Source organism: Podarcis vaucheri (assembly GCF_965113315.1).
Source record: "Podarcis vaucheri genome assembly, chromosome: Z".
Lineage (NCBI taxonomy): Eukaryota > Metazoa > Chordata > Lepidosauria > Squamata > Lacertidae > Podarcis > Podarcis vaucheri.
The window spans coordinates 52,416,246-52,444,206 of record NC_138758.1 but is presented as its reverse complement, the minus strand read 5'-3'; the positions used below and the strand labels follow the sequence as shown (position 1 = coordinate 52,444,206).

The 27,961-nt window shown below is 53.9% G+C and overlaps 1 protein-coding gene across 1 annotated transcript in view; it reads right to left on the bottom strand.

Annotated features, from left to right (window-relative positions):
* Window positions 1–247: 247 nt before the first annotated feature.
* LOC309524277 (zinc finger protein 618-like) overlaps window positions 248–27,961 on the bottom strand; it is a gene marked incomplete at its 3' end in the record, with an annotated part of 41,572 nt that continues 13,858 nt past the window's right edge. Inside the window, exons 7-12 of the mRNA XM_082208734.1 lie at window positions 25,311–25,400; window positions 21,133–21,306; window positions 17,988–18,068; window positions 15,554–15,631; window positions 12,836–12,940; window positions 248–2,259 (exon numbers count right to left, since the gene is read on the bottom strand). Coding sequence (XP_082064860.1) covers window positions 248–2,259; window positions 12,836–12,940; window positions 15,554–15,631; window positions 17,988–18,068; window positions 21,133–21,306; window positions 25,311–25,400 — 2,540 coding nt within the window. The remainder of the gene's footprint in view (window positions 2,260–12,835; window positions 12,941–15,553; window positions 15,632–17,987; window positions 18,069–21,132; window positions 21,307–25,310; window positions 25,401–27,961) is intronic.

The window sequence follows — 27,961 nt, the reverse complement described above, 5'->3', positions numbered from 1 at the left end:
CGGAGCTGAACTCGGAGCCGAACGACAATTCAGACCCGAACTCGGAGCTGAACTCGGGGCCGAACGACAATTCGGACCCAAACACCCTCCCCCCACCCCCCTGTACACCTATATACACCCCAAAGCTGGCGCCGCGCTACCTTTCCCGCCCTCTCCCCATTCGAACCCGCCCCCCTTTCCAGCCCCCCTCGAACCCGCCCCCCGGCGCTACCTTTCCCACCCTCCCCATTCGAACCCGCCACCCAATTCACGCCAGGTTCGCCCTCAGAAACAGCAGCTTGTTGGCCTCCTCCGCCCCCAGCCCCCTCCGCCGCCGCAGCCCCGCCGCCTCCTCCCCCAACCCGGCGCCCCCGCCGCCCGCCGCCGGCACCGCCAGCAGCCACAGCGCCAGGCGCGCCAGGCGCGGGTGCGAGGCGGCGCCCTGCCAGTACTGGACCAGGTCAGTTGGCGCCGGCGCCTGCGCCTCCCGCAGGTAGGCATAGACTTCCTCGGCGCCCGGCGGCGCTACGTCTCCCGCCAGGCGCGCTTTCTTGGCGGCGCCGGGTTCGAGTTCCGGCTCCTCCGCCAACTCCAGCAACTGGCAGACGTTGGCGACGATCTCCTCGTGCTGGTAAGTTGGCGCCGGGCGCAGCTTCTGGCGCGGGTCCAGCAACATGGCCGCCCGGTGGGCCGGGTGCAGCTTGAAGTTCTCCTTCAGGGCCTCCAGGAAGAGGTGGCACAGCTTGCTGACGGCGCCGGCGTCGCCCGCCTTGGCGGTGAAGAGCTTCTCCAGCCGCAGGTAAGTTGGCAACACCAGGTGGAGCGTCGGGCGCCCCTCGGCACCCAGTTCGGACGCCGCCTGCTTGATGGGCGCCAGTAGCGCCGCCAGGTTGCCCAGTAGCGCCCGGTTGAGGTGGCCAACTTCCGCCGCGCTCGAACTCCCGAGCTTGGCGCCAACTTCGGTGGCGTTGGCGGCGCTACGACTCCCAAGATGGCCGCCGGCGTCGCGGGCCGTTGCGCTGCAACTCCCGGCGGCGTTGGCGGCGCCGCGACTCCCCAGGTTGCCACCTTCCTGCCACTCGTGCGCCGCTAAGAGCGCGTCGGCCGGCGAGTCCCAACACGGCGCCGCCGCTCCTGCGCTACGGCTCCGGAGCTTGGCGCCAACTTCCGGCGCTCCGGCGCCGTAACTCCCGGCGGCGTTGGCGGCGCTGCGGCTCCCGAGCTTGCCAACGTCCGCCGCCGCCGCTCCGGCGCTATAACTCCCGGCTGGACTCCCAAGATGGCCGCCAGCGTCGTGTGCCATTGCTCCTGCGCTACAACTCCCCGTGGCGTTGGCGCCACGGCTCCCAAGATGGCCGCCTTCCGCCGCTCCTCCGCCGTAACTCCCCGTGGCGTTGGCGCTACGACTCCCGAGCTTGGCGCCACCTTCCGCTGCTCCGGCGCCACGACTCCCGAGGTTGCCACCGTCCTCCCATTCGTGCGCCGCCGCTCCTCCGCCGTAACTCCCAGCCGGATTGGCGGCGCTACGACCCCCGAGCTTGGCGCCACCTTCCGCCGCTCCGGCGCCACGACTCCCCAGGTTGCCACCTTCCTGCCTTTCGTGCGCCGCCAGCAGCGCGTCGGCCGGCGAGTCCCAACACGGCGGCGCCGCGCCGGCGCTACGACTCCCCACCAGATCCACGCAGGTCGCCAATAACTCCGCCACCTCCGGCATGCCGCGCGCCTGCAGCGCCCGCCGGCTGAGCACGCCGGCCACGGCGGCGTTGAGGGCGCAGCCGGCGCAGCGCAAACGGATGCCCCCCCTCCCGAAACCGGGCGCCATGTCATCCGTCACGTACGCGGCGCGCGTCTCGGGCGCCACAAATTCGGAAAGGACGTTCTGCGCCCACAGGTGGACGGGTTCCAGGGCGCCGACGTCGCGGACCGCCAGGACGTAGGAGCGCAGGCGCCCGGCCTCGACGCGGTGCGCCGCCAAAAGATGGCCGCCGGCCGGGTGGGCGTGGCAGGTGACGCCGATCCCCCGCGCGGCGCCCAGGGCGCAGGTGACCTTGACCTTCGCCTGGTTGTACATGCGCGGGAGGTGGCGGAGCGCCAGGGCGGCCAGGTTGCCAAGGTCGGCGAGGGGGAAGGCGCCGCGCCGGGCGCCGCTGTCGACGAGGCCCTGGGCCAGCTTCTCGAACTCGGGGCCGGAGAGGGCGGGGAGGAGGGCGGGCTCGGCGCAGGCCAATCGGAGGAGGCGCTCGGCCAGCGCCTGGCGCTCCTTGTCCGGGAGTTGTGGCGCTGTGGGGGGGGGGAGAAGAAGGGAGAGGGTTAGGGAACTATAATTCCCAGGAGGCAGTGGGGTTTGGGGACTACGATTCCCATGAGACGGTGGGGTGTGGGGACTACAATTCCCATGAGCTAGTGGGTTTGGGGACTACAATTCCCATGAGACAGTGGGGTTTGGGGACTACAATTCCCATGAGCTGGTGGGTTTGGGGACTACAATTCCCATCAGACTGTGGGGTTTGGGGACTACAATTCCCATGAGCTACAGGGGTTAGGGAACTATAACTCCCAGGAGACTGGGGTCATAGACTACAATTCCCATGAGCTAGTGGGTTTGGGGACTACAATTCCCATGAGACGGTGGGGTTTGGGGACTACGATTCCCATGAGCTAGTGGGTTTGGGGACTACAATCCCCATGAGACGGTGGGGTTTGGGGACTACAATTCCCATGAGCTAGTGGGTTTGGGGACTACAGTTCCCATGAGACGGTGGGGTTTGGGGACTACAATCCCCATGAGACGGTGGGGTTTGGGGACTACAATTCCCATGAGCTAGTGGGTTTGGGGACTACAGTTCCCATGAGACGGTGGGGTTTGGGGACTACAATTCCCATGAGCTAGTGGGTTTGGGGACTACAATTCCCATGAGACGGTGGGGTTTGGGGACTACAATCCCCATGAGACGGTGGGGTTTGGGGACTACAATTCCCATGAGCTAGTGGGTTTGGGGACTACAATTCCCATGAGACAGTGGGTTTGGGAACTATAACTCCCAGAGGGAACTACAACTCCCATGAGCCTTAGCGAAGAGGGGGAAGGGGTTTGGGAACTATAGTTCCCCGGAGACAGTGGGTTCGGGAACTATAACTCCCATGTACTACAAATCCCATGAGCCTTAGGGTTTCAGGACTACAATTCCCAGGAGACAGTGGGTTCGGGAACTATAACTCCCAGAGGGAACTATAATTCCCATGAGCCTTAGCTAAGAGGTGGAGAAGGTTTTGGGACTACAATTCCCATGAGCTACAGGGGTGAGGGAACTAGAACTCCCAGAAGGAACTAGAACTCCCAGAGGGAACTACAATTCCCATGAGCCTTAGCTGAGAAAGGGAGTGGGTTTGGGGACTACAATTCCCATGAGCTACAGGGATTAGGGAACTATAACTCCCAGAGGGAACTACAACTCCCATGAGCCTTAGCTAAGAGGGGGAGTGGGTTTCGGGACTACAACTCCCAGGAGGCAGTGGGTGAGGGAACTATAACTCCCATGTACTACGATTCCCATGAGGTAGTGGGTTTTGGGGACTACAACTCCCATGATCCTTAGCTAAGAGGGGGAGTGGGTTAGGGAACTAGAACTCCCAGAGGGAACTACAACTCCCATGTACTACAATTCCCATGAGGTAGTGGGTTTGGGGACTACAACTCCCATTAGCCTTAGCTAAGAGGGGGAGTGGGTTTCGGGACTACAACTCCCAGGAGGCAGTGGGCGAGGGAACTACAACTCCCATGAGAGTGATTGGAGAGCTGATTGGTTTGGGGACTACAATTCCCAGGAGCCAGTGGGTTCAGGAACTAGAACTCCCATGTCCTACAGTTCCCATGAGCTAGTGGGTTTGGGGACTACAATTCCCAGGAGACAGTGGGTTCGGGAACTATAACTCCCAGAGGGAACTATAACTCCCATGAGCCTTAGCTAAGAGGTGGAGAGGGTTTTGGGACTACAATTCCCATGAGGCAGTGGGTTTCGGGACTACAACTCCCAGGAGACAGTGGGTTCGGGAACTATAACTCCCATGTACTACGATTCCCATGAGGTAGTGGGTTTTGGGGACTACAACTCCCATGATCCTTAGCTAAGAGGGGGAGTGGGTTGGGAACTAGAACTCCCAGAGGGAACTAGAACTCCCATGTACTACAATTCCCATGAGGTAGTGGGTTTGGGGACTACAACTCCCATGATCCTTAGCTAAGAGGGGGAGTGGGTGAGGGAGCTAGAACTCCCAGAGGGAACTACAACTCCCATGAGCCTTAGCAAGAGTTTCGGGACTACAACTCCCAGGAGGCAGTGGGCGAGGGAACTAGAACTCCCATGAGAGTGATTGGAGAGCTGATTGGTTTTGGGACTACAATTCCCAGGAGGCAGTGGGTGAGGGAACTAGAACTCCCATGTACTACAGTTCCCATGAGCTAGTGGGTTTGGGGACTACAATTCCCAGGAGACAGTGGGTTCGGGAACTATAACTCCCAGAGGGAAGTATAACTCCCATGAGCCTTAGCTAAGAGGTGGAGAGGGTTTCGGGACTACAATTCCCATGAGGCAGTGGGTTTCGGGACTACAACTCCCAGGAGACAGTGGGTTTGGGAACTATAACTCCCATGTACTACGGTTCCCATGAGGCAGTGGGTTTCGGGACTACAACTCCCAGGAGGCAGTGGGTGAGGGAACTATAACTCCCATGTACTACGGTTCCCATGAGGTAGTGGGTTTTGGGGACTACAACTCCCATGATCCTTAGCTAAGAGGGGGAGTGGGTTGGGAACTAGAACTCCCAGAGGGAACTAGAACTCCCATGTACTACGATTCCCATGAGGTAGTGGGTTTTGGGGACTACAACTCCCATGATCCTTAGCTAAGAGGGGGAGTGGGTTGGGAACTAGAACTCCCAGAGGGAACTAGAACTCCCATGTACTACAATTCCCATGAGGTAGTGGGTTTGGGGACTACAACTCCCATGAGCCTTAGCAAGAGTTTCGGGACTACAACTCCCAGGAGGCAGTGGGTGAGGGAACTATAACTCCCATGAGACTTTGATTAGGGAGGTGATTGGTTTTGGGACTACAATTCCCAGGAGGCAGTGGGTTCGGGAACTAGAACTCCCAGAGGGAAGTATAACTCCCAGAGGGAACTATCACTCCCATGAGCCTTAGCTAAGAGGGGGAGAGGGTTTTGGGACTACAATTCCCATGAGGCAGTGGGTTTCGGGACTACAACTCCCATGAGCCTTAGCTCAGAGGGGGAGTGGGTGAGGGAACTAGAACTCCCAGAGGGAACTACAACTCCCATGAGCCTTAGCAAGAGTTTCGGGACTACAACTCCCAGGAGGCAGTGGGTGAGGGAACTATAACTCCCATGAGACTTTGATTAGGGAGGCGATTGGTTTTGGGACTACAATTCCCATGAGCTGGTGGGTTTGGGGACTACAACTCCCATGATCCTTAGCTGAGAGGGGGAGTGGGTTAGGAAACTATAACTCCCAGGAGACAGTGGGGTTTTGGGACTACAACTCCCATGAGCAGCCGGGGTAAGGGAACTATAACTCCCGGGAGGCAGGGGTTTCGGGACTACAATTCCCAGGAGACCTGGGGGTTTGGGGACTACAATTCCCATGAGCTACAGCGGTAAGGGAACTATAACTCCCAGGAGACTGGGGTTTCGGGACTACAATTCCCATGAGCCTTAGCGAAGAGGGGGAGAGGGTTTGGGGACTACAACTCCCATGAGCTACAGGGGTTCGGGAACTATAACTCCCAGAGGGAACTACAACTCCCATGAGCCTTAGCGAAGAGGGTGTTTGGGGACTACGATTCCCATGAGCTGGTGGGTTCGGGAACTAGAACTCCCAGAGGGAACTACAACTCCCATGAGCCTCATCTAGGGTTTTGGGACTACAATTCCCAGGAGGCAGTGGGTGAGGGAACTATAACTCCCATGAGCCTCATCTAGGGTTTTGGAACTACAATTCCCATGATCCTTAGCTAAGAGGAGGAGTGGGTTGGGAAACTGTAACTCCCATGAGCCAGTGGGTTTTGGGACTACAATTCCCAGTGGGTTCGGGAACTATAACTCCCATGAGCCTTTGACTACAGAGCTGCTTGGTTTGGATACTACAATTCCCATGAGCTACTGGGTTTGGGGACTACAACTCCCATGATCCTTAGCAAAGAGGGGGAGTGGATTTGGGGACTACAATTCCCAGGAGATCCTGGGTTTTGGGACTACAACTCCCATGATCCTTAGCGAAGAGGGGGAGTGGATTTGGGGACTACAATTCCCAGGAGACAGTGGGTTCGGGAACTACAACTCCCATGAGCCTTAGCTAAGAGGCTGATTGGTTAGGGAACTATAACTCCCAGGAGACGGTGGAGTTATGGGAATTGTAGTCCCCAAATCCACTGGCTCATGGGAGTTGGAGTCCCCATACCCACTGGATCATGGGAATTGTAGTCCTCAAACCAACTGGATCATGGGAATTGTAGTCCCCAAACCCCACTGGATCTTGGGAGTTGTAGTCCCCAAAACCACTGGCTCATGGGAATTGTAGTTCCAAACCCAACTGGATCATGGGAACTGTAGTCCCCAAACCCAACTGCATCATGGGAATTGTAGTCATGGGAACTGTAGTCCCCAAACCCCACTGGCTCATGGGAATTGTAGTCCCAAACCACACTGGATCATGGGAATTGTAGTCCCAAAACCCACTGGCTCATGGGAGTTGTAGTCCCCAAACCCCACTGTCTCATGGGAACTGTAGTCTCCAAACCCACTTGATCATGGGAATTGTAGTCCCAAACCCAACTGGATCATGGGAACTGTAGTCCCAAAACCCCACTGCCTCATGGGAATTGTAGTCCCCAAACCACACTGGATCATGGGAATTGTAGTCCTCAAACCCCACTGGATCATGGAAACTGTAGTCCCCAAACCCAACTGCATCATGGGAATTGTAGTCATGGGAATTGTAGTCCCAAACCCCACTGGCTCATGGGAATTGTAGTCCTCAAACCCCACTGGATCATGGAAACTGTAGTCCCCAAACCCAACTGCATCATGGGAATTGTAGTCATGGGAACTGTAGTCCCCAAACCCCACTGGCTCATGGGAATTGTAGTCCCCAAACCACACTGGATCATGGGAATTGTAGTCCCAAAACCCACTGGCTCATGGGAGTTGTAGTCCCCAAACCCCACTGTCTCATGGGAACTGTAGTCTCCAAACCCACTTGATCATGGGAATTGTAGTCCCAAACCCAACTGGATCATGGGAATTGTAGCCTGAAACCCCACTGGCTCATGGGAATTGTAGTCCCCAAACCACACTGGATCATGGGAATTGTAGTCCTCAAACCCCACTGGATCATGGAAACTAGTCCCCAAACCCAACTGCATCATGGGAATTGTAGTCATGGGAACTGTAGTCCCCAAACCCCACTGGCTCATGGGAGTTGTAGTCCCCAAACCACACTGGATCATGGGAATTGTAGTCCCAAACCCCACTGGATCATGGGAATTGTAGTCCCCAAACCCCACTGGATCATGGGAATTGTAGTCCCCAAACCCCACTGGATCATGGGAATTATAGTCCCCAAACCCACTGGCTCATGGGAATTGTAGTCATGGGAATTGTAGTCCCCAAACCCACTGGCTCATGGGAATTGTAGTCATGGGAATTGTAGTCCCCAAAGCTACTGGCTCATGGGAATTGTAGTCCCCAAACCCCACTGGCTCATGGGAATTGTAGTCCCCAAACCCACTGGCTCATGGGAATTGTAGTCATGGGAATTGTAGTCCCCAAAGCTACTGGCTCATGGGAATTGTAGTCCCCAAACCCCACTGGCTCATGGGAATTGTAGTCCCCAAACCCACTGGCTCATGGGAATTGTAGTCATGGGAATTGTAGTCCCCAAAGCTACTGGCTCATGGGAATTGTAGTCCCCAAACCCCACTGGCTCATGGGAATTGTAGTCCCCAAACCCCACTGGCTCATGGGAATTGTAGTCCCTAAACCCACTGGCTCATGGGAATTGTAGTCCCCAAACCCCACTGGCTCATGGGAATTGTAGTCCCCAAACCCCACTGGCTCATGGGAATTGTAGTCCCTAAACCCACTGGATCATGGGAATTGTAGTCCCCAAACCCACTAGATCATGGGAATTATAGTCCCCAAACCCACTGGCTCATGGGAATTGTAGTCATGGGAATTGTAGTCCCCAAAGCTACTGGCTCATGGGAATTGTAGTCCCCAAACCCCACTGGCTCATGGGAATTGTAGTCCCCAAACCCCACTGGCTCATGGGAATTGTAGTCCCAAACCCCACTGGATCATGGGAATTGTAGTCCCCAAACCCCACTGGCTCATGGGAATTGTAGTCCCCAAACCCCACTGGCTCATGGGAATTGTAGTCCCAAAACCCACTGGCTCATGGGAGTTGTAGTCCCCAAACCCCACTGGCTCATGGGAATTGTAGTCCCAAAACCCACTGGCTCATGGGAATTGTAGTCCCCAAACCCCACTGGCTCATGGGAATTGTAGTCCCCAAACCCCACTGGATCATGGGAATTGTAGTCCCCAAACCCCACTGGATCATGGGAGTTGTAGTCATGGGAATTGTAGTCTCAAACCCAAATGGATCATGGGAACTGTAGTCCCAAACCCAACTGGATCATGGGAGTTGTAGTCCCCAAAACCACTGGCTCATGGGAATTGTAGTCCCAAACCCCACTGGATCATGGGAACTGTAGTCCCCAAACCCCACTGGCTCATGGGAATTGTAGTCCCCAAACCCCACTGGCTCATGGGAATTATAGCCTCAAAACCCACTGGCTCATGGGAATCGTAGTCCCAAGCCCCACTGGATCATGGGAATTGTAGTCCTCAAACCCCACTGGATCATGGAAACTGTAGTCCCCAAACCCAACTGCATCATGGGAATTGTAGTCCCCAAACCCACTTGATCATGGGAATTGTAGTCCCCAAACCCACTGGATCATGGGAATTGTGGTCCCCAAACCCCACTGGATCATGGGAACTGTAGTCCCCAAACCCCACTGGATCATGGGAGTTGTAGTCATGGGAATTGTGGTCCCCAAACCCCACTGGATCATGGGAACTGTAGCCTCAAAACCCTACAATTGGCTCATGGGAATTGTAGTCCGGATACTCACTGGCTCATGGGAGTTGTAGTCCCCAAACCCCACGGGATCATGGGAATTGTAGTCCCCAAACCCCACTGGCTCATGGGAATTAGTCCCCAAACCCACTGGCTCATGGGAATTGTAGTCATGGGAATTGTAGTTCCCAAAGCTACTGGCTCATGGGAATTGTAGTCCCCAAACCCCACTGGCTCATGGGAATTATAGCCTCAAAACCCACTGGCTCATGGGAATCGTAGTCCCAAGCCCCACTGGATCATGGGAATTGTAGCCTGAAACCCCACTGGATCATGGAAACTGTAGTCCCCAAACCCCACTGCCTCATGGGAATTGTCCCCAAACCACACTGGATCATGGGAATTGTAGTCCCAAAACCCACTGGCTCATGGGAGTTGTAGTCCCCAAACCCCACTGTCTCATGGGAACTGTAGTCTCCAAACCCACTTGATCATGGGAATTGTAGTCCCAAACCCCACTGGATCATGGGAACTGTAGCCCCAAAACCCCACTGCCTCATGGGAATTGTAGTCCCCAAACCACACTGGATCATGGGAATTGTAGTCCCAAACCCCACTGGATCATGGGAATTGTAGTCCCAAACCCCACTGGCTCATGGGAATTGTAGTCCCTAAACCCCACTGGCTCATGGGAATTGTAGTCCTCAAACCCCACTGGATCATGGAAACTGTAGTCCCCAAACCCAACTGCATCATGGGAATTGTAGTCATGGGAATTGTAGTCCCAAACCCCACTGGCTCATGGGAATTGTGGTCCCCAAACCCCACTGGATCATGGGAATTGTGGTCCCCAAACCCCACGGGATCATGGGAATTGTAGTCCCCAAACCCCCCAAACCCCACTGGCTCATGGGAATTATAGCCTCAAAACCCACTGGCTCATGGGAATCGTAGTCCCAAGCCCCACTGGATCATGGGAATTGTAGTCCTCAAACCCCACTGGATCATGGAAACTGTAGTCCCCAAACCCAACTGCATCATGGGAATTGTAGTCATGGGAACTGTAGTCCCCAAACCCCACTGGCTCATGGGAACTGTAGTCCCCAAACCCCACTGGATCATGGGAGTTGTAGTCCCCAAACCCACTTGATCATGGGAATTGTAGTCCCCAAACCCACTGGATCATGGGAATTGTGGTCCCCAAACCCCACTGGATCATGGGAATTGTGGTCCCCAAACCCCACTGGATCATGGGAACTGTAGTCCCCAAACCCCACTGGATCATGGGAGTTGTAGTCATGGGAATTGTGGTCCCCAAACCCCACTGGATCATGGGAACTGTAGCCTCAAAACCCTACAATTGGCTCATGGGAATTGTAGTCCGGATACTCACTGGCTCATGGGAGTTGTAGTCCCCAAACCCCACGGGATCATGGGAATTGTAGTCCCCAAACCCCACTGGCTCATGGGAATTAGTCCCCAAACCCACTGGCTCATGGGAATTGTAGTCATGGGAATTGTAGTTCCCAAAGCTACTGGCTCATGGGAATTGTAGTCCCCAAACCCCACTGGCTCATGGGAATTATAGCCTCAAAACCCACTGGCTCATGGGAATCGTAGTCCCAAGCCCCACTGGATCATGGGAATTGTAGCCTGAAACCCCACTGGGTCATGGGAATTGTAGTCCTCAAACCCCACTGGATCATGGAAACTGTAGTCCCCAAACCCAACTGCATCATGGGAATTGTAGTCATGGGAACTGTAGTCCCCAAACCCCACTGGCTCATGGGAGTTGTAGTCCCCAAACCCACTTGATCATGGGAATTGTAGTCCCCAAACCCACTGGATCATGGGAATTGTGGTCCCCAAACCCCACTGGATCATGGGAATTGTAGTCCCCAAACCCCACTGGATCATGGGAATTGTAGTCCCAAACCCCACTGGCTCATGGGAATTGTAGTCCCTAAACCCCACTGGCTCATGGGAATTGTGGTCCCCAAACCCCACTGGATCATGGGAACTGTAGTCCCCAAACCCCACTGGATCATGGGAGTTGTAGTCATGGGAATTGTGGTCCCCAAACCCCACTGGATCATGGGAACTGTAGCCTCAAAACCCTACAATTGGCTCATGGGAATTGTAGTCCGGATACTCACTGGCTCATGGGAGTTGTAGTCCCCAAACCCCACTGGATCATGGGAATTGTAGTCCCTAAACCCCACTGGCTCATGGGAATTGTGGTCCCCAAACCCCACTGGATCATGGGAATTGTAGTCCGGAAACCCAGTGGATCATGGGAACCGTAGTCCCCAGACCTACTGGATCATGGGAACTGTAGTCCCGAAACCCACAGGATCATGGGAATTGTAGTCATGGGAATTGTAGCCTTAGAACCCACTGGCTCATGGGAACCGTAGTCCCCAAACCCCAGTGGCTCATGGGAATTGTAGTCATGGGAATTGTAGTCCCCAAACCCACTGGCTCATGGGAATTGTAGTCCCCAAACCCCACTGGCTCATGGGAACTGTAGTCCCCAAACCCACTGGCCGTCTTAGCTAAGGATCATGGGAATTGTAGTCCCCAAACCCCACTGGCTCATGGGAATTGTAGTCCCCAAACCCCACTGGCTCATGGGAATTGTAGTCCCTAAACCCACTGGCTCATGGGAATTGTAGTCCCTAAACCCACTGGATCATGGGAATTGTAGTCCCTAAACCCACTAGATCATGGGAATTATAGTCCCCAAACCCACTGGCTCATGGGAATTATAGCCTCAAAACCCACTGGATCATGGGAATTGTAGTCCTCAAACCCCACTGGATCATGGAAACTGTAGTCCCCAAACCCACTTGATCATGGGAATTGTAGTCCCAAACCCAACTGGCTCATGGGAATTGTAGTCCCCAAACCCCACTGGATCATGGGAGTTGTAGTCCCCAAAACCACTGGCTCATGGGAACTGTAGTCCCAAAACCCACTGGCTCATGGGAATTGTAGTCCCCAAACCCCACTGGCTCATGGGAATTGTAGCCTCAAAACCCACTGGCTCATGGGAACTGTAGTCCCAAACCCAACTGGATCATGGGAACTGTAGTCCCCAAACCCCACTGTCTCATGGGAACTGTAGTCCCCAAACCCACTTGATCATGGGAATTGTAGTCCCAAACCCAACTGGATCATGGGAACTGTAGTCCCAAAACCCCACTGCCTCATGGGAATTGTAGTCCCCAAACCACACTGGATCATGGGAATTGTAGTCCCTAAACCCCACTGGCTCATGGGAATTGTAGTCCTCAAACCCCACTGGATCATGGAAACTGTAGTCCCCAAACCCAACTGCATCATGGGAATTGTAGTCATGGGAACTGTAGTCCCCAAACCCCACTGGCTCATGGGAATTGTAGTCCCCAAACCCCACTGGATCATGGGAGTTGTAGTCCCCAAAACCACTGGCTCATGGGAATTGTAGCCTCAAAACCCACTGGCTCATGGGAGTTGTAGTCCCCAAACCCCACTGGCTCATGGGAACTGTAGTCCCCTAACCCACTGGCCCTATTAGCTAAGGATCATGGGAATTGTAGTCCCCAAACCCCACCAGCTCATGGGAATTGTAGTCCCCAAACCCACAGGATCATGGGAATTGTAGTCCCCAAACCCCACTGGATCATGGGAATCGGGATTCGAACCCGGGACTCACCGTTGTCCGGGGCGTCCTGGGTGGGCGGCGGCTTCCATTTCTCTTCCGGGGCGGCGGGCGGAGGAGAGCGGGGCGGAGGGGAGGCCAGGCTGTTTTCGTTGTCGGCTGGAAGGAGGGAGCGAAGAAGTGAGAGAAGGAGAGAGAGAGAAGGGAAAGAGGGAAAGAGAGAGAAAAAAAGGAAGGAGGGAAAGAGAGGGAAAGAAGAGAGAGAAGGAGAAAAAAGGGGGAAAGAGAGAGAGAGAGAGAGAGAAGGGAAAGAAAGAGGGAAAGAGGGAGAGAAAAAGAAGAGAGGGAAAGAGAGAAAGAAAGAGGGAAAGAGAGAGGGAAAGAGAGAGAGAGAGAGAAGGGAGGAAGAAAGGAGAAAATGAGAGAAGGAAAAGGAGGAAGGAGGAAGACAAAGAAAGAGAGAGAGAGAAGGAAAGAGAGAGAAAGGGAGAGAGAGGGGAGGAGGAAAGCAGAAAATGAGAGAAGGAAAAGGAGGAAGGAGGAAGACAAAGAAAAAGAGAGAAGAAAAGAGAGAGAAAGGGAGAGAGAGAGAGAGAGAGAAGAAAGGAGAAAATGAGAGAGAGGAGGAGAGAGAGGGAAAAGGAGGAAGGAGGAAGGCAAAGAAAGAGAGAAAGAAGGAAAGAGAGAAAGGGAGAGAGAGAAAGAAAGAATGAGAGAGAAAGAGACAGAGAGAGAGAGGGAAAAGGAGGAAGGAGGAAGGCAAAGAGAGAGAGAGAGAGAGAAAGGAGAAAAAGAGAGAGAAGGAGAGAGAAGGAAAAGGAGGAAAAGGAGGAAGACAAAGAGAGAGAAAGAAAGGGAGAGAGAATGAAAGAGAGAGGAAGAAAGAATGAGAGAGAAAGAGACCGAGAGAGAGAGAGAGAGAGAGAGGGAAAAGGAGGAAGGAGGAAGACAAAGAGAGGAAGAGAAAGAATGAGAGAGAAAGAAAGAAGGGAGGGAGAGAAGGAAAAGGAGGAAGAGAAAGAAAGAGAGAGAGAGGAGGAAAGAGAGAGAAAGGGAGAGAGAGAGAGGGAAAAGGAGGAAGGAGGAAGACAAAGAGAGGAAGAGAAAGAATAAGAGAGAGAAAGAAAGAAAGGAGGGAGAGAAGGAAAAGGAGGAAGGAGGAAGATAAAGAAAGAGAGAGAGAGAATGAAAGGAGAAAAAGAGAGAGAGAGAGAAAGAAAGGAGAGAGAAAGAAGACAAAGAAAGAAAGAGAGAGAAGGAAAGAGAGAGGAAGAAAGAATGAGAGAGAAAGATACCGAGAGAGAGAGGGAAAAGGAGGAAGGAGGAAGGCAAAGAGAGGAAGAGAAAGAATAAGAGAGAGAGAAAGAAAGAAAGGAGCGAGAGAAGGAAAAGGAGGAAGGAGGAAGACAAAGAAAAAGAGAGAGAGAAGGAAAGAGAGAGAGAGAGAGAGAGAGAATGAAAGAGGAAGAAAGAATGAGAAAGAGACCGAGAGAGAGAGAGGGAAAAGGAGGAAGACAAAGAGAGGTAGAGGAAGAATAAGAGAGAGAGAAAGAGAGAATGGAGGGAGAGAAGGAAAAGGAGGAAGGAGGAAGAGAAAGAAAAAGAGAGAGAGAAGAGAGAGAGGAAGAAAGAATGAGAGAGAAAGATACCGAGAGAGAGAGAGAGGGAAAAGGAGGAACGAGGAAGACAAAGAAAAAGAGAGAGAGAGAGGAGAAAGAGAGAGAGAGAAAGGAGGGAGAGAGAAAGAAGGAAGGAGAGAGAAGAGAAAGAAAGAGAGAAAGGGAGAGAGGAGAGAGAAGGAAAAGGAGGAAGGAGGAAGACAAAGAGAGGAAGAGAAAGAAAGAGAGAGAGAGAGAGAGAGAAGGAAAGAGAAAAGGAAGGAGGAAGGGGAAAGGGAGGAAAAATAGGGAGGGAGAGGAAGAGAAAGACAAAGAAAGGAAAGGGAGAAAGAGGGAAAAAGAGAGAGAGAGAGAAAGAATTACAAAGAGAAAGAGAGAGAGAGAAAAGGAAAAGACGAAAGGAGGAAGAGAAAGAGAGGAAGAAAGAGAGAGAGAAGGACAAAAGAAAAGGAGAAATTCAAAGAGAGAAAGAAAAAGAGAGAGAAGGAAGAGAGAGAGAGAAGGAAAAGGTGGAAGGAGGAAGACAGAGGAAGAAAAAGAAAAAGAGAGAGAGAGAGAATGAGAGAGAGAGAGAGAGAGAGAGAGAGAGAGAGAGAGAGAAAGAAAGAAAGAAAGAGACAGAAGGAAAAGGAGGAAGGAGGAAGACAAAGAGAGGAAGAGGAAGAAAAAGAGAGAGAGAGAGAGAGAGAAGGAAAGAGAGAGAAGGAAGGAGGAAGGGAAAAGGGAGGAAAAAGAGGGAGGGAGAGGAAGAGAAAGACAAAGAAAGGAAAGGGAGAAAGAGGGAAAAAGAGAAAGAGAGAAAGAAAGGAGGGAAAGAGAGAGAGAGAGGGAGAAAGGGAGCGAGGGAATGAAAAAGGAGCGAGAGAGAGAAAAAGAAAGGGAAAGACAGAAAGGAAGGAAGGAAGGAAGGAAGGAAGGAAGGAAGGAAGGAAGGAAGGAAATGAAGGAAGGAAGGAAGGAAGGAAGGAAGGAGGAAGGAAGGAAGGAAAGGAAGGAAGGAAGGAAGGAAGGAAAGGAAGGAAGGAAGGAAGGAAGGAAGGAAGGAAGGAAGGAAGGAAGGAAAGGAAAGGAAGGAAGGAGGAAGGAAGGAAGGAAAGGAAGGAAGGAAGGAGGGAAGGAAGGAACGAGAAAGGGGCAACGGAGGGGCGCTCACCTGCGTGCGACTGCATGTGCTCCAGCAGGTTGTTGTAGAACTGGAACTGGATCCCGCAGGCGCCGCAAGTGTAGGGCTCTGGGGGGAAAGGGGAGAGGTTGTGGGTTCGAGATCCCAAGTTGTGGGTCTGGGATCCCTGATTGGGGGCTCGAGATCCCGGGTTGCGGGTTCAAGATCCTGGGTTGTGGGTTCGAGGTCCCAGGTTGCGGGTTTGAGATCCCAGGTTGTGGGTTTGAGATCCCGGGTTGGGGGTCTGAGATCCCAGGTTGTGGGTGAGAGATCCCAAGTTGTGGGTTCAAGGTCCTGGGTTTGAGATCCCGGGTTGCGGGTCTGAGATCCCGTGTGTGGTTCGAGATCCCGGGTTGAGGGTTCAAGGTCCTGGGTTCAAGATCCCAAGTTGTGGGTCTGAGATCCCAGGTTGTGGGTGAGAGATCCCAAGTTGTGGGTTCAAGGTCCTGGGTTTGAGATCCCGGGTTGTGGGTCTGAGATCCCGGGTTGTGGGTTCAAGATCCCGGGTTGTGGGTTCGAGATCCCGGGTTGTGGGTTTGAGATCCCGGGTTGTGGGTTCGAGATCCCGGGTTGTGGGTTCAAGATCCCAGGTTTGAAAGCCTGGCTTGCGGGTTCAAGATCCCGGGTTGCGGATCTGGGTTGTGGGTGTGAGATCCCGGGTTGCAGGTTTGAGATCCCAATTGTGGGTTCAAGGTCCCGGGTTGCGGATTTGGGTTGCGGGTTTTAGATCCCGGGTTGTGGGATTGAGATTCCAGGTTGTGGGTTTGAGATCCCGGGTTGTGGGTTCGAGATCCCGGGTTGTGGGTTTGAGATCCCAAGTTGTGGGTCTGAGATCCCGGGTTGTGGGTTCGAGATCCCAGGTTGTGGGTTTGAGATCCCAAGTTGTGGGTCTGAGATCCCCGGTTGTGGAGTCAAGATCCCGGGTTGTGGGTTCGAGATCCCGGGTTGTGGGTTCGAGATCCCGGGTTGTGGGTTTGAGATCCCGGGTTGTGGGTTCGAGATCCCAAGTTGTGGGTTTGAGATCCCGGGTTGTGGGTTTGAGATCCCGGGTTGTGGGTTTGAGATCCCAGGCTGCGGGTTCAAGATCCCAGGTTGGGGGTTCGAGATCCCGGGTTGTGGGTTCGAAATCCCAGATTGTGGGTTCGAGATCCCGGGTTGTGGGTTCGAAATCCCGGGTTGTGGGTTCGAGATCCCGGGTTGTGGGTTCGAAATCCCAGGTTGTGGGTTCGAGATCCCGGGTTGTGGGTTCAAGATCCCGGGTTGTGGGTTTGAGATCCCGGGTTGTGAGTGTGAGATCCCAGGTTGTGGGTCTGAGATCCCAAGTTGTGAGTGTGAGATCCCAGGTTGTGGGTTCGAGATCCTGGGTTGGGGGTTCGAGATCCTATGTTGGGGGTTCGAGATCCCGGGTTCTGGGTCTGAGATCCCGGGTTGTGGGTCTGGGTTTGGGGTTCAAGATCCCGGGTTCTGGGTTCAAGATCCCGGGTTGTGGGTTTGAGATCCCAGGTTGTGGGTCTGGGATGTGGGTTCAAGGTCCCAGGTTGCGGGTTCAAGATCCCGGGTTTGGGATCCTGGGTTGCGGGTTCAAGGCTGTTCCCAGACAACCTGGGGGGCAGGAATCGCGACCCATTGAAACACAATCTCCCCAGTTAGGGGGCTCAGGGTGGCGGGTTCAAGATCCCGGTTGCAGGTTCGAGATCCCAGGTTTGAAAGCCCGGCTTGCGGGTTCAAGGTCCTGGGTTGCGGATCTGGGTTGTGGGTGTGAGATCCCGGGTTGGGGGTTCGAGATCCCAAGTTGTGGGTTTGAGATCCCAAGTTGTGGGTCTGGGATCCCGGATTGGGGGTTTGAGATCCCGGGTTGTGGGTTTGAGATCCCGGGTTGTGGGTTTGAGATCCCAGGTTGTGGGTTTGAGATCCCGGGTTGTGGGTTCGAGATCCCGGGTTGTGGGTTCGAGATCCCGGGTTGCAGGTTCAAGATCCCGGGTTGCGGATCTGGGTTGTGGGTTCTAGATCCCGGGTTGGGGGTTCTAGATCCCGGGTTGTGGGTCTGAGATTCCAGGTTGGGGGTTTGAGATCCCGGGTTGTGGGTTTGAGATCCCGGGTTGTGGGTTTGAGATCCCGGGTTGGGGGTTCGAGATCCCAGGCTGCGGGTTCAAGGTCCCAGATTGCGGGTTCGAGAGGGGAGATCCCTGCCTAGGCTCCCTCTCCCATTGGACTTGAGGTCCTTGGTTCGAGATCCCGGGTTCGAGATCCCGAGTCTCCCACCCCAGGGATCTCCCAGAGGGCTTGGCGGGGCAACGGCGACCCCTCAAACCGCTGAGGCGGGTTGCGGGTTCGAGATCCCGGGTTGCGGGATCCCGGGTTGCAGGTTCGAGATCCCGGGTTGCGGGATCCCGGGTTGCGGGTTCGAGATCCCGGATCCGCTTACCGCTGGAGTTCTGGGAGCTGGAGTTGGTTTCGTCGTAGTTGTTCTGCAACTTGCTCTCCACCCTCCGGCTGAAGACGCTTTCTGTGGGGAGAGGGATCGAGTTTGGGGGGTCAGGCTGGATCCCTGGGGTCAGACTGGATCCCACTCGCCCCGAATCCTCCTCCTCCTCCCATGGGATTCTGGCATTTGGGGTCAGTCTAGATGACTGTCAGGGGACCAACTGGCCAAAAGGAGAATCTGGGGAAGAGAGATCTGGGGAAGAGGGATCCTGGGGATTTGCGAAGAGGAATCTGGGGAAGAGAGATCTGGAGAAGAGAGTTCCTGGGGATTTGGGAACAGGAATCCTGGGGAGGAGGGATCCTGGGGATTTGGGAAGAGGGATCTGAGGAAGAGAGATCTGGAGAAGAGAGATCCTGGGGATTTGGGAAGAGGGATCCTGGGGAAGAGGGATCCTGGGGATTTGCGAAGAGGAATCTGGGGAAGAGAGATCTGGAGAAGAGAGTTCCTGGGGATTTGGGAACAGGGATCCTGGGGAAGAGGGATCCTGGGGATTTGGGAACAGGGATCCTGGGGATTTGGGAAGAGGGATCTGAGGAAGAGAGATCTGGAGAAGAGAGATCCTGGGGATTTGGGAAGAGGGATCCTGGGGAAGAGGGATCCTGGGGATTTGCGAAGAGGAATCTGGGGAAGAGAGATCTGGAGAAGAGAGTTCCTGGGGATTTGGGAACAGGGATCCTGGGGAAGAGGGATCCTGGGGATTTGGGAAGAGGGATCTGAGGAAGAGAGATCTGGAGAAGAGATCCTGGGGATTTGGGAAGAGGGATCCTGGGGAAGAGGGATCCTGGGGATTTGGGAACAGGGATCCTGGGGAAGAGGGATCCTGGGGATTTGGGAAGAGGGATCTGAGGAAGATAGATCTGGAGAAGAGAGATCCTGGGGATTTGGGAACAGGGATCCTGGGGGAGAGAGTTCCTGGGAAGAGGGATCCTGGGGATTTGCGAAGAGGAATCCTTGGGAAGAGAAGAGGGATCCTGGGGAAGAGGGATCCTGGGGAAGAAGGATCCTGGGGATTTGAGAGGAGGGATCTGGTGATTTGGGAAGAGGAATCCTAGAGATTTGGGAAGAAGAATCTAAGGAAGAGGAATTAAGAGAAGAGGGTTCCTGGAAAAGAGGGATCTTGGGGAAGAGGGATCCTGGGGATTTGGGAAGAGGAATTGAGGGAAGAGGGATCCTGTACAACAGGAATCTGGGGAAGAGGAATCCTGGGGATTTAGGAAGAAGAATTCCAGGGAATCCAGCACCCTCCATCTCCAGGATCCCTCTTCTCGGAAATCCTCTTCCCCAACTCCCCAGGATCCCCCGGGATCCCGCTGGCCCCCTACCTGTGGTGGCCTTGCTCCCCGGAGATCCCGAGTTCGGCGCCCGGAACATCTTTTGGGATTTGGGAAGAGGGATCTGGGTAAGAGGAATCCTGGGGATTTGGGAAGAGGAATCCTGAGGATCTAGGAAGAGGGATTTAGGGAAGAGGGATCTGGAGAAGAGGAATCCGGGGAAGAGGAATCCTGGGGATTAGGGAAGAGGAATCCTGAGGATCTAGGAAGAGAAATTTAGGGAAGAGGGATCTGGAGAAGAGGAATCCTGGCGATTTGGGAAGAGGAATCCAGGGGAAGAGGGATCCTGGGGATTAGGGAAGAGGAATCCTGAGGATCTAGGAAGAGGAATTTAGGGAAGAGGAATCTGGAGAAGAGGAATCCAGGGAAGAGGAATCCTGGGGATTTGGGAAAAGGAATTTAGGGAAGAAGAAGCCAGGGGAAGAGGGATCCTGGGGAAGAAGGATCCCCCGGGGATCCCGCTCGCCCCCTACCTGTGGTGGCCTTGCTCCCCAGAGATCCCTAATTCGGCGCCCGGAACATCTTTTGGGATTTGGGAAGAGGGATCCTGGGAATTTGGGAAGAGGAATCTGGAGAAGAGGAATCTGGGGAAGAGGGATCCTGGGGATTTGGGAAGAACTTAAGGAAGAGGGATTCGGGAAGAGGAGTTCTGGGGGTGTGGCCAGAGGAATCCGGTGAAGATGACTTGGGGAAGAGGGATCCTCTGGGAAGAGGGAATTGAGGGAAGAGGGATCCTAGGGATTTGGGCAGAGGAATCCGGTGAATCTGGATCCTCTTCCCTAAATCCCTCTCCCCCACCCCCCAGGATCCCCCGGGATCCCGCTGGCCCTCTACCTGTGGTGGCCTTGCTCCCTGGAGATCCCGAATTCGGCGCCCGGAACATCTTTTGGGATTTGGGAAGAGAGATCCTGGGAAGGAGTAATCTGGGGATTTGGGAAGAGGAATCTGGGGAAGAGGGATCCTGTGGAAGAGGAATCCTAGGGATTTGGGAAGAGGAATCTGGGAAATAGAAATTCTGGGGAGAGCCATTTAGGGAAGAGGGATCTGGGGAAGAGGAATCCTACCGATCTAAGAGGAATCATGGGGGAGAGGGATCCTGGGGATTTGGGGAGAGGAATCCGGGGAAGAGGGATCCTACCGATCTGAGAAGAGGAATCCTGGGGGAGAGGGCTTTGGGATCCCTCTTCCCAAAATCCTGGGGATTAGGGAAGAGGAATCCTGAGGATCTAGGAAGAGGAATTTAGGGAAGAGGAATCCTGGAAAGAGGAATCCTGGCGATTTGGGAACAGGAATCCAGGGGAAGAGGGATCCTGGGGAAGAAGGATCCTCCGGGGATCCCGCTGGCCCCCTACCTGTGGTGGCCTTGCTCCCCGGAGATCCCGAATTCGGCGCCCAGAACATCTTTTGGGATTTGGGAAGAGGGATCCTGGGGAAGAGGAATCCAGGGAAGAGGAATCCTGAGGATCTAGGAAGAGGAATTTAGGGAAGAGGGATCTGGAGAAGAGGGATCCTGGGGAAGAGGAATCAAGGGAAGAGGAATCCAGGGAAGAGGGATCCTGGCGATTTGGGAATAGGAATTTAGGGAAGAGGGATCTGGAGAAGAGGAATCCAGTGAAGAGGAATCCGGGGAAGAGGAATCCAGGGGAAGAGGGATCCTACCAATCTGAGAAGAGGAATCCTGGGGAAGAGGACTTTGGGATCCCTCTTCCCGAAATCCCTCTCCCTCACTCCCCAGGATCCCCCTCGCCCCCTACCTGTGGTGGCCTTGCTCCCCGGAGATCCCGAATTCGGCGCCCGGAACATCTGGAGTTGGGAGGCGCCGGACGGCGCCCGGTGCAAGAGGGCGGAGCAACGGATGATGGACGGCGACGGCGCCTTCCTCCCGGCGTGCGATTTGACGGCCACCAGGAGCGGCGCGCGGGAATATTCTGGAAAACACAACGCCGGATCCGGGTTCGAATCTGGATCCTCAGCCCCAAATTCGAACCCAAACCCCTGGGGTTTTGTCCCGGGTTTGAAACCGGATTTCAGGGGTTTTGCCCCAGATTCGAATCCAGATTTTTGGCCCAGATTTGAACCCGGATTCTTGGGGTTTTGTCCCGGATTCGAAACCGGATTCTCGGGGTCTTGCACCGGATTCGAACCTGGATTCCTGGGCTTTTGCCCTGGGTGGGAACGCGGATCCCGTGGGTGTGAATTGGGATTCCTTGGGGTCTTGCACCAGATTCGAACCCGGATTCCAGGGGTTTTGCCCCCGATTCGAATCCAGATTTTGGCCGCAGATTTGAAACCGGATTCCAGGGGTTTTGCCCCAGATTCAAAACCGGATTCTTGGCGTTTTACACCGGATTCAAACCCGGATTCTTGGGGTGTCATTCTGGATTTGAACACAAATTCCAGGAGTTTTGCCCCACATTCAAAACCGGATGCTTGGCGTTTTACACCGGATTTGAACCCGGATTCTTGGGGTCTTGCTGTAGAGTCGAACCCAGATTCTTGGGGGTCTCATTCTGGGTTTGAACCCGGATTCTTGGGGTTTTGAACCAGATTTGAACCCGGATTCATGGGGTTTCGTTCTGGGTTCAAACCTGGATTCCTGGGGTTTTGCACCAGATTCGAACCCGGATTCTTGGGGTTTTGCTCCAGATATGACCCCAGGATTCATGGGGGTTTGGTCTGGGTTTCAACCCGGATTCCTGGGGTTTCGTTCTGGGTTTGAACCCAGATTCCTGGGGTTTTGCTCCAGATTTGAACCCGGATTCATGGGGGTTTGGTCTCGGTATGAACCTGATTAGGGTTTTGCTCCAGATTTGAACCCAGATTCATGGGGTTTTGCTCCAGATTTGAACCCGGATTCATGGGGGTTTTGAACCCGGATTCTTGGGGGTTTGGTCTGGGTTTGAACCCGGATTCCTGGGGTTTTGCACCAGATTCGACCCCGGATTCTTGGGGGTTTGGTCTGGGTTTGAACCCGGATTCCTGGTGTTTCGTTCTGGGTTCAAACCTGGATTCCTGGGGTTTTGCACCAGATTCGACCCCGGATTCTTGGGGGTTTGGTCTGGGTTTGAACCCGGATTCCTGGGGTTTCGTTCTGGGTTTGAACCCGGATTCCTGGGGTTTCGTTCTGGGTTTGAACCTGGATTCCTGGGGTTTTGCTCCAAATTCGAACCTGGATTCATGGGGTTTCGTTCTGGGTTTGAACCCGGATTCCTGGGGTTTTGCTCCAGATTTGAACCCGGATTCATGGGGGTTTGGTCTCGGTATGAACCTGATTAGGGTTTTGCTCCAGATTTGAACCCAGATTCATGGGGTTTTGCTCCAGATTTGAACCCGGATTCATGGGGGTTTTGAACCCGGATTCTTGGGGTTTCGTTCTGGGTTCAAACCTGGATTCCTGGGGTTTTGCACCAGATTCGACCCCGGATTCTTGGGGGTTTGGTCTGGGTTTGAACCCGGATTCCTGGGGTTTCGTTCTGGGTTTGAACCCGGATTCCTGGGGTTTCGTTCTGGGTTTGAACCTGGATTCCTGGGGTTTTGCTCCAAATTCGAACCTGGATTCATGGGGTTTCGTTCTGGGTTTGAACCCGGATTCTTGGGGTTTTGCTCCAGATTTGAACCCGGATTCATGGGGGTTTGGTCTTGGTATGAACCCGGATTCCTGGGGTTTTGCACCAGATTTGAACCCGGATTCATGGGGTCTGGCACCAGATTTGAACCCGGATTCATGGGGGTTTGGTCTTGGTATGAACCCGGATTCCTGGGGTTTTGCACCAGATTTGAACCCGGATTCATGGGGGTTTGGTCTTGGTATGAACCCGGATTCCTGGGGTTTTGCACCAGATTTGAACCCGGATTCATGGGGTCTGGCACCAGATTTGAACCCGGATTCATGGGGGTTTGGTCTTGGTATGAACCCGGATTCCTGGGGTTTTGCACCAGATTTGAACCCGGATTCATGGGGTCTGGCACCAGATTTGAACCCGGATTCATGGGGTCTGGCACCAGATTGGAAGCTGGGTTTCTGGGGTTTTGCTCCAGATTTGAACCCGGATTCCCTGGATTCGAACCCGGATTCTTGGGGTCTTGCATAGCATTCTTGGGGTCTTGCACAAGATTTGAACCCGGATTCTTGGGGTTTTGGTCTGGATTTGAACCCAGATTCTTTGAGTTTTGCACTGGATTTGAACCCAGATTCATTCGGTCTCAAACTGGATTCAAAGCCGGATTCATTTGGTCTCAAACTGGATTCGAACCCAGATTCCTGGAGTCCTGTTCCAGATTTGAACCCACATTCCTGGGATCTTGCACCAGATTTGAACCCGGATTCCTGGTCTCCCTCCCCAAATTCGAACCCGGACCCCAGGGTTTCACTCCAGATTCAAACCCAGATTCTTGAGGTCCTGCACTGGATTCGAATCCAGTTTCTTCAGGTCTCATTCTGCATTCGAACCCAGATTCCTGGAGTCCTGCCCCAGATTCAAACCCAGATTCCTGCTATCTCATCCCAGATTTGAATCCGGATTCATTGGGTCTCAATCTGGATTCGAACCCAGAATCCCTGGGTTTCACCCCGGGTTCAAACCCAGATTCCTGCTATCTCTCCCCAGATTCGAACCCAGATTCACTAGGTCTCAATCTGGATTCAATCTGGATTTGAACCCGGATTCTTGGGATCCCGCCCCCAGATCCCCGGGGGAAATCCCGCCCGCCGGCCCCGGGTGCGAATCCAGTTTACTCACTGATTGATTCCTTGGGTCTCAATCGGGATTCAATCTGGATTCCTGGGGTCTCTTCCCAGATTCGAACCCGGATTCACTGGGTCTCAATCTGGATTTGAACCCGGGTTCTTGGGATCCCTTTCCCCCCAGATCCCCGGGGGGAAATCCCGCCCCCGGCCCCGGGTGCGAATCCGGTTTACTCACTGATTGATTCCTTGGGTCTCAATCTGGATTCAATCTGGATTCCTGGGGTCTCTTGCCAGATTCGAACCCGGATTCGCTGGGTCTCAATCTGGATTCGAACCTGGATTCTTGGGATCCCGCCCCCCAGATCCCCGGGGGGAAATCCCGCCCGCCGGCCCCGGGTGCGAATCTGGTTTACTCACTGATTGATTCCTTGGGTCCTCAATCTGGATTCCTGGGGTCTCTTCCCAGATTCGAAACCAGATTCACTGGGTCTCAATCTGGATTCGAACCCGGGTTCTTGGGATCCCGCCCCCCAGATCCCCGGGGGGAAATCCCACCCGCCAGCCCTGGGTGCGAATCCGGTTTACTCACTGATTCATTGGGTCTCAATCTGGATTCAATCTGGATTCCTGGGGTCTCTTCCCAGATTCGAACCCGGATTCACTAGATTCAAACTGGATTCGAACCCAGAATCCCTGGGTTTCACCCTGGATTCAAACCCAGATTCCTGGTATCTCTCCCCAGATTCAAAACCGGATTATTGGGATCCCGCCCCCCAGATCCCCGGGGGGAAATCCCACCCGCCGGCCCCGGGTACGAATCCGGTTTACTCACTGATTGATTCATTGGGTCTCAATCTGGATTCAATCTGGATTCCTGGGGTCTCTTCCCAGATTCGAAACCAGATTCGAACCGGGTCTCATTCTGGATTTGAACCAGGATTCATTCGGTCTCAAACTGGATTCGAACCCAGATTCCTGGAGTCCTGCTCCAGATTCGAACCCGGATTCCTGGGATCTTGCACCAGATTCAAACACGGATTCCCAGTGTCACCCCCCAAATTCGAACCCGGAACCCCAGGGTTTCACTCCCGATTCGAACCCGGATCCCCAAGCTTTTGCCCTGGATTCAAAGCTGGATTCGAACCCGCACCCTTGGGATCTGGCCCCGGGTTTCGAGGAAAGAGGAGTGAGGATCCAGGGGGAAATCCCGCCCGCCGGCCCCGGGTGCGAATCCGGATTACTCACTGATTGGCGCGTGAAGAGCGACGTGCTCCTGATACGGAGTGTAGTATTTGTATTGCTTGCCGCAGAATTCGCACGTGTAGCTGCCGGTTTCTGGGGGGAGAAAAGAGGAGTGAGATCTGGGGGATCCCCCAAGGAGATCCAGCCGGATCCCCAGGGATCCCCCGAATGCGAGTCCCTTCCCAAACCGGATCAAAGTGGGTCTCTTTTCGCACATTTGTACCCGGATTCTCGGGGATTCGAACCCGGATTCTGGGGGTTTGGGACTGGATTTGAACCGGGATTGATGGGGGTCTTGCACTGGGTTTGAAACCGGATTCCTGGGGTCTCTTTCCAGAGTCAAACCCGGATTCCTGGGATCCTGCTTCCCATTTGAACCCGGATTCTTGGGGTCCCATTCTGGATTCGAACCCAGATTCCTGGGGTTTTGCACCGGATTCGAAGCCAGATTGATGGGGGTCTTGCACTGGGTTTGAAACCGGATTCTGGGGGTCTCTTTCCAGATTCAATCCGGACCCCCAGGAATCCCCAAACTGGCTTCAAACCGGATTCTTCGAACTGGATTGCCCACATTTGAACCCGGATTCTTAGGGTATTTTTCTGGATTCTTCAAACTGGATTTCCCACATTCGAACCCGGATTCTTGGGGTATTGTTCTGGATTCTTCAAACTGGATTTGAACCCGGATTCTTGGGGTATTTTTCTGGATTCTTCAAACTGGATTTCCCAGATTCGAACCCGGGTTCTTGGGGTTTCGAACCCATTTCGAATCCGGATTCGTGAAGGAATGTCATGGATTCGAACCCAGATTTATGGTTTGAAACCGGATTCCTGGGGTCTCTTTCCAGATTCAAACCCGGATTCCTGGGGTCCTGCTTCACATTTGAACCCGGATCCTTGGGGTCTCATTCTGGATTCGAACCCAGATTCCTGGGGTTTTGCACCGAATTCGAACCCAGATTGATGGGGGTCTTGTACTGGGGTTGAAACCGGATTCTGGGGGTCTCATTCCAGATTCAATCCGGACCCCCAGGAATCCCCACACTGGCTTCAAACCGGATTCTTTGAACTAGATTTCTCAGATTCGAACCCGGATTCTCGGGGTTTCGAACCCAATTCGAATCCGGATTCGTGAAGGAATGTCATGGATTCGAACCCAGATTGATGGGGGTCTTGCACTGGGTTTGAAACCGGATTCTTGGGGTCTCTTTCCGGATTCAATCCGGACCCCCAGGAATCCCCGAACTGGCTTCAAACCAGATTCTTTGAACTGGATTTCTCAGATTCGAACCCGGATTCTTGGGGTTTCGAACCCAATTCGAATCCGGATTCGTGAAGGAATGTCATGGATTCGAACCCAGATTGGGTTTGAAACCGGATTCTTGGGGTCTCTTTCCAGATTCAATCAGGGCTTCGCTCCGGATTTGAAACCAGATTCCTGGGGTCTCTTGCACCGGATTCGAACCCAGATTCTTGGGGTCCCGCACTGGTTTCAAACCAGATTCCGGGGATCCTGTCCAAATTGATGGGGGTCTTGTACTGTGTTTGAAACCGGATTCTTGGGGTCTCATTCCAGATTCAATCCGGACCCCCAGGAATCCCCAAACTGGCTTCAAACCGGATTCTTCGAACTGGATTTCCCACATTCGAACCCGGATTCTTGGGGTATTTTTCTGGATTCTTCAAACTGGATTTGAACCCGGATTCTTGGGGTATTTTTCTGGATTCTTCAAACTGGATTTCCCAGATTCGAACCCGGATTCTTGGGGTTTCGAACCCAATTCGAATCCGGATTCATGAAGGAATGTCATGGATTCGAACCCAGATTTATGGTTTGAAACCGGATTCCTAGGGTCTCTTTCCAGAGTCAAACCCGGATTCCTGGGGTCCTGCTTCACATTTGAACCCGGATTCCTGGGGTCTCACTCTGGATTCGAACCCGAGTCCCTTCCCAAACTGGGATGAACTGGGTCCCTTTTCCCAGATTCGAACCCGGATTCGGATTCGAAACCGGTTTCGTGGGGTGTTGCACCGGATTCGAACCCAGATTCCTGGGGTCTCACTCTGGATTCGAACCCGGATTCCTCTGGTCTCAGTCTGGATTCGAACCCGGATTCCTGTGGTCTCACTCCGGATTCGAACCCGGATTCCTCTGGTCTCACTCTGGATTCGAACCCGGATTCCCGGGGTCTCACTCTGGATTCGAACCCGGATTCCTAGGGTCTCACTCCGGATTTGAACCCGGATTCCTGTGGTCTCACTCTGGATTTGAACCCGGATTCCTGTGGTCTCACTCCGGATTTGAACCCGGATTCCTGTGGTCTCACTCTGGATTCGAACCCGGATTCCTGTGGTCTCACTCTGGATTCGAACCCGGATTCCTCTGGTCTCACTCCGGATTCGAACCCGGATTCCCGGGGTCTCACTCCAGATTCGAACCCGGATTCCTCTGGTCTCACTCTGGATTCGAACCCGGATTCCTGTGGTCTCACTCTGGATTCAAACCCGGATTCCTCTGGTCTCACTCCGGATTCGAACCCGGATTCCCGGGGTCTCACTCCAGATTCGAACCCGGATTCCTCTGGTCTCACTCCGGATTCGAACCCGGATTAATGGGGTCTCACTCTGGATTCGAACCCGGATTCCTGGGGTCT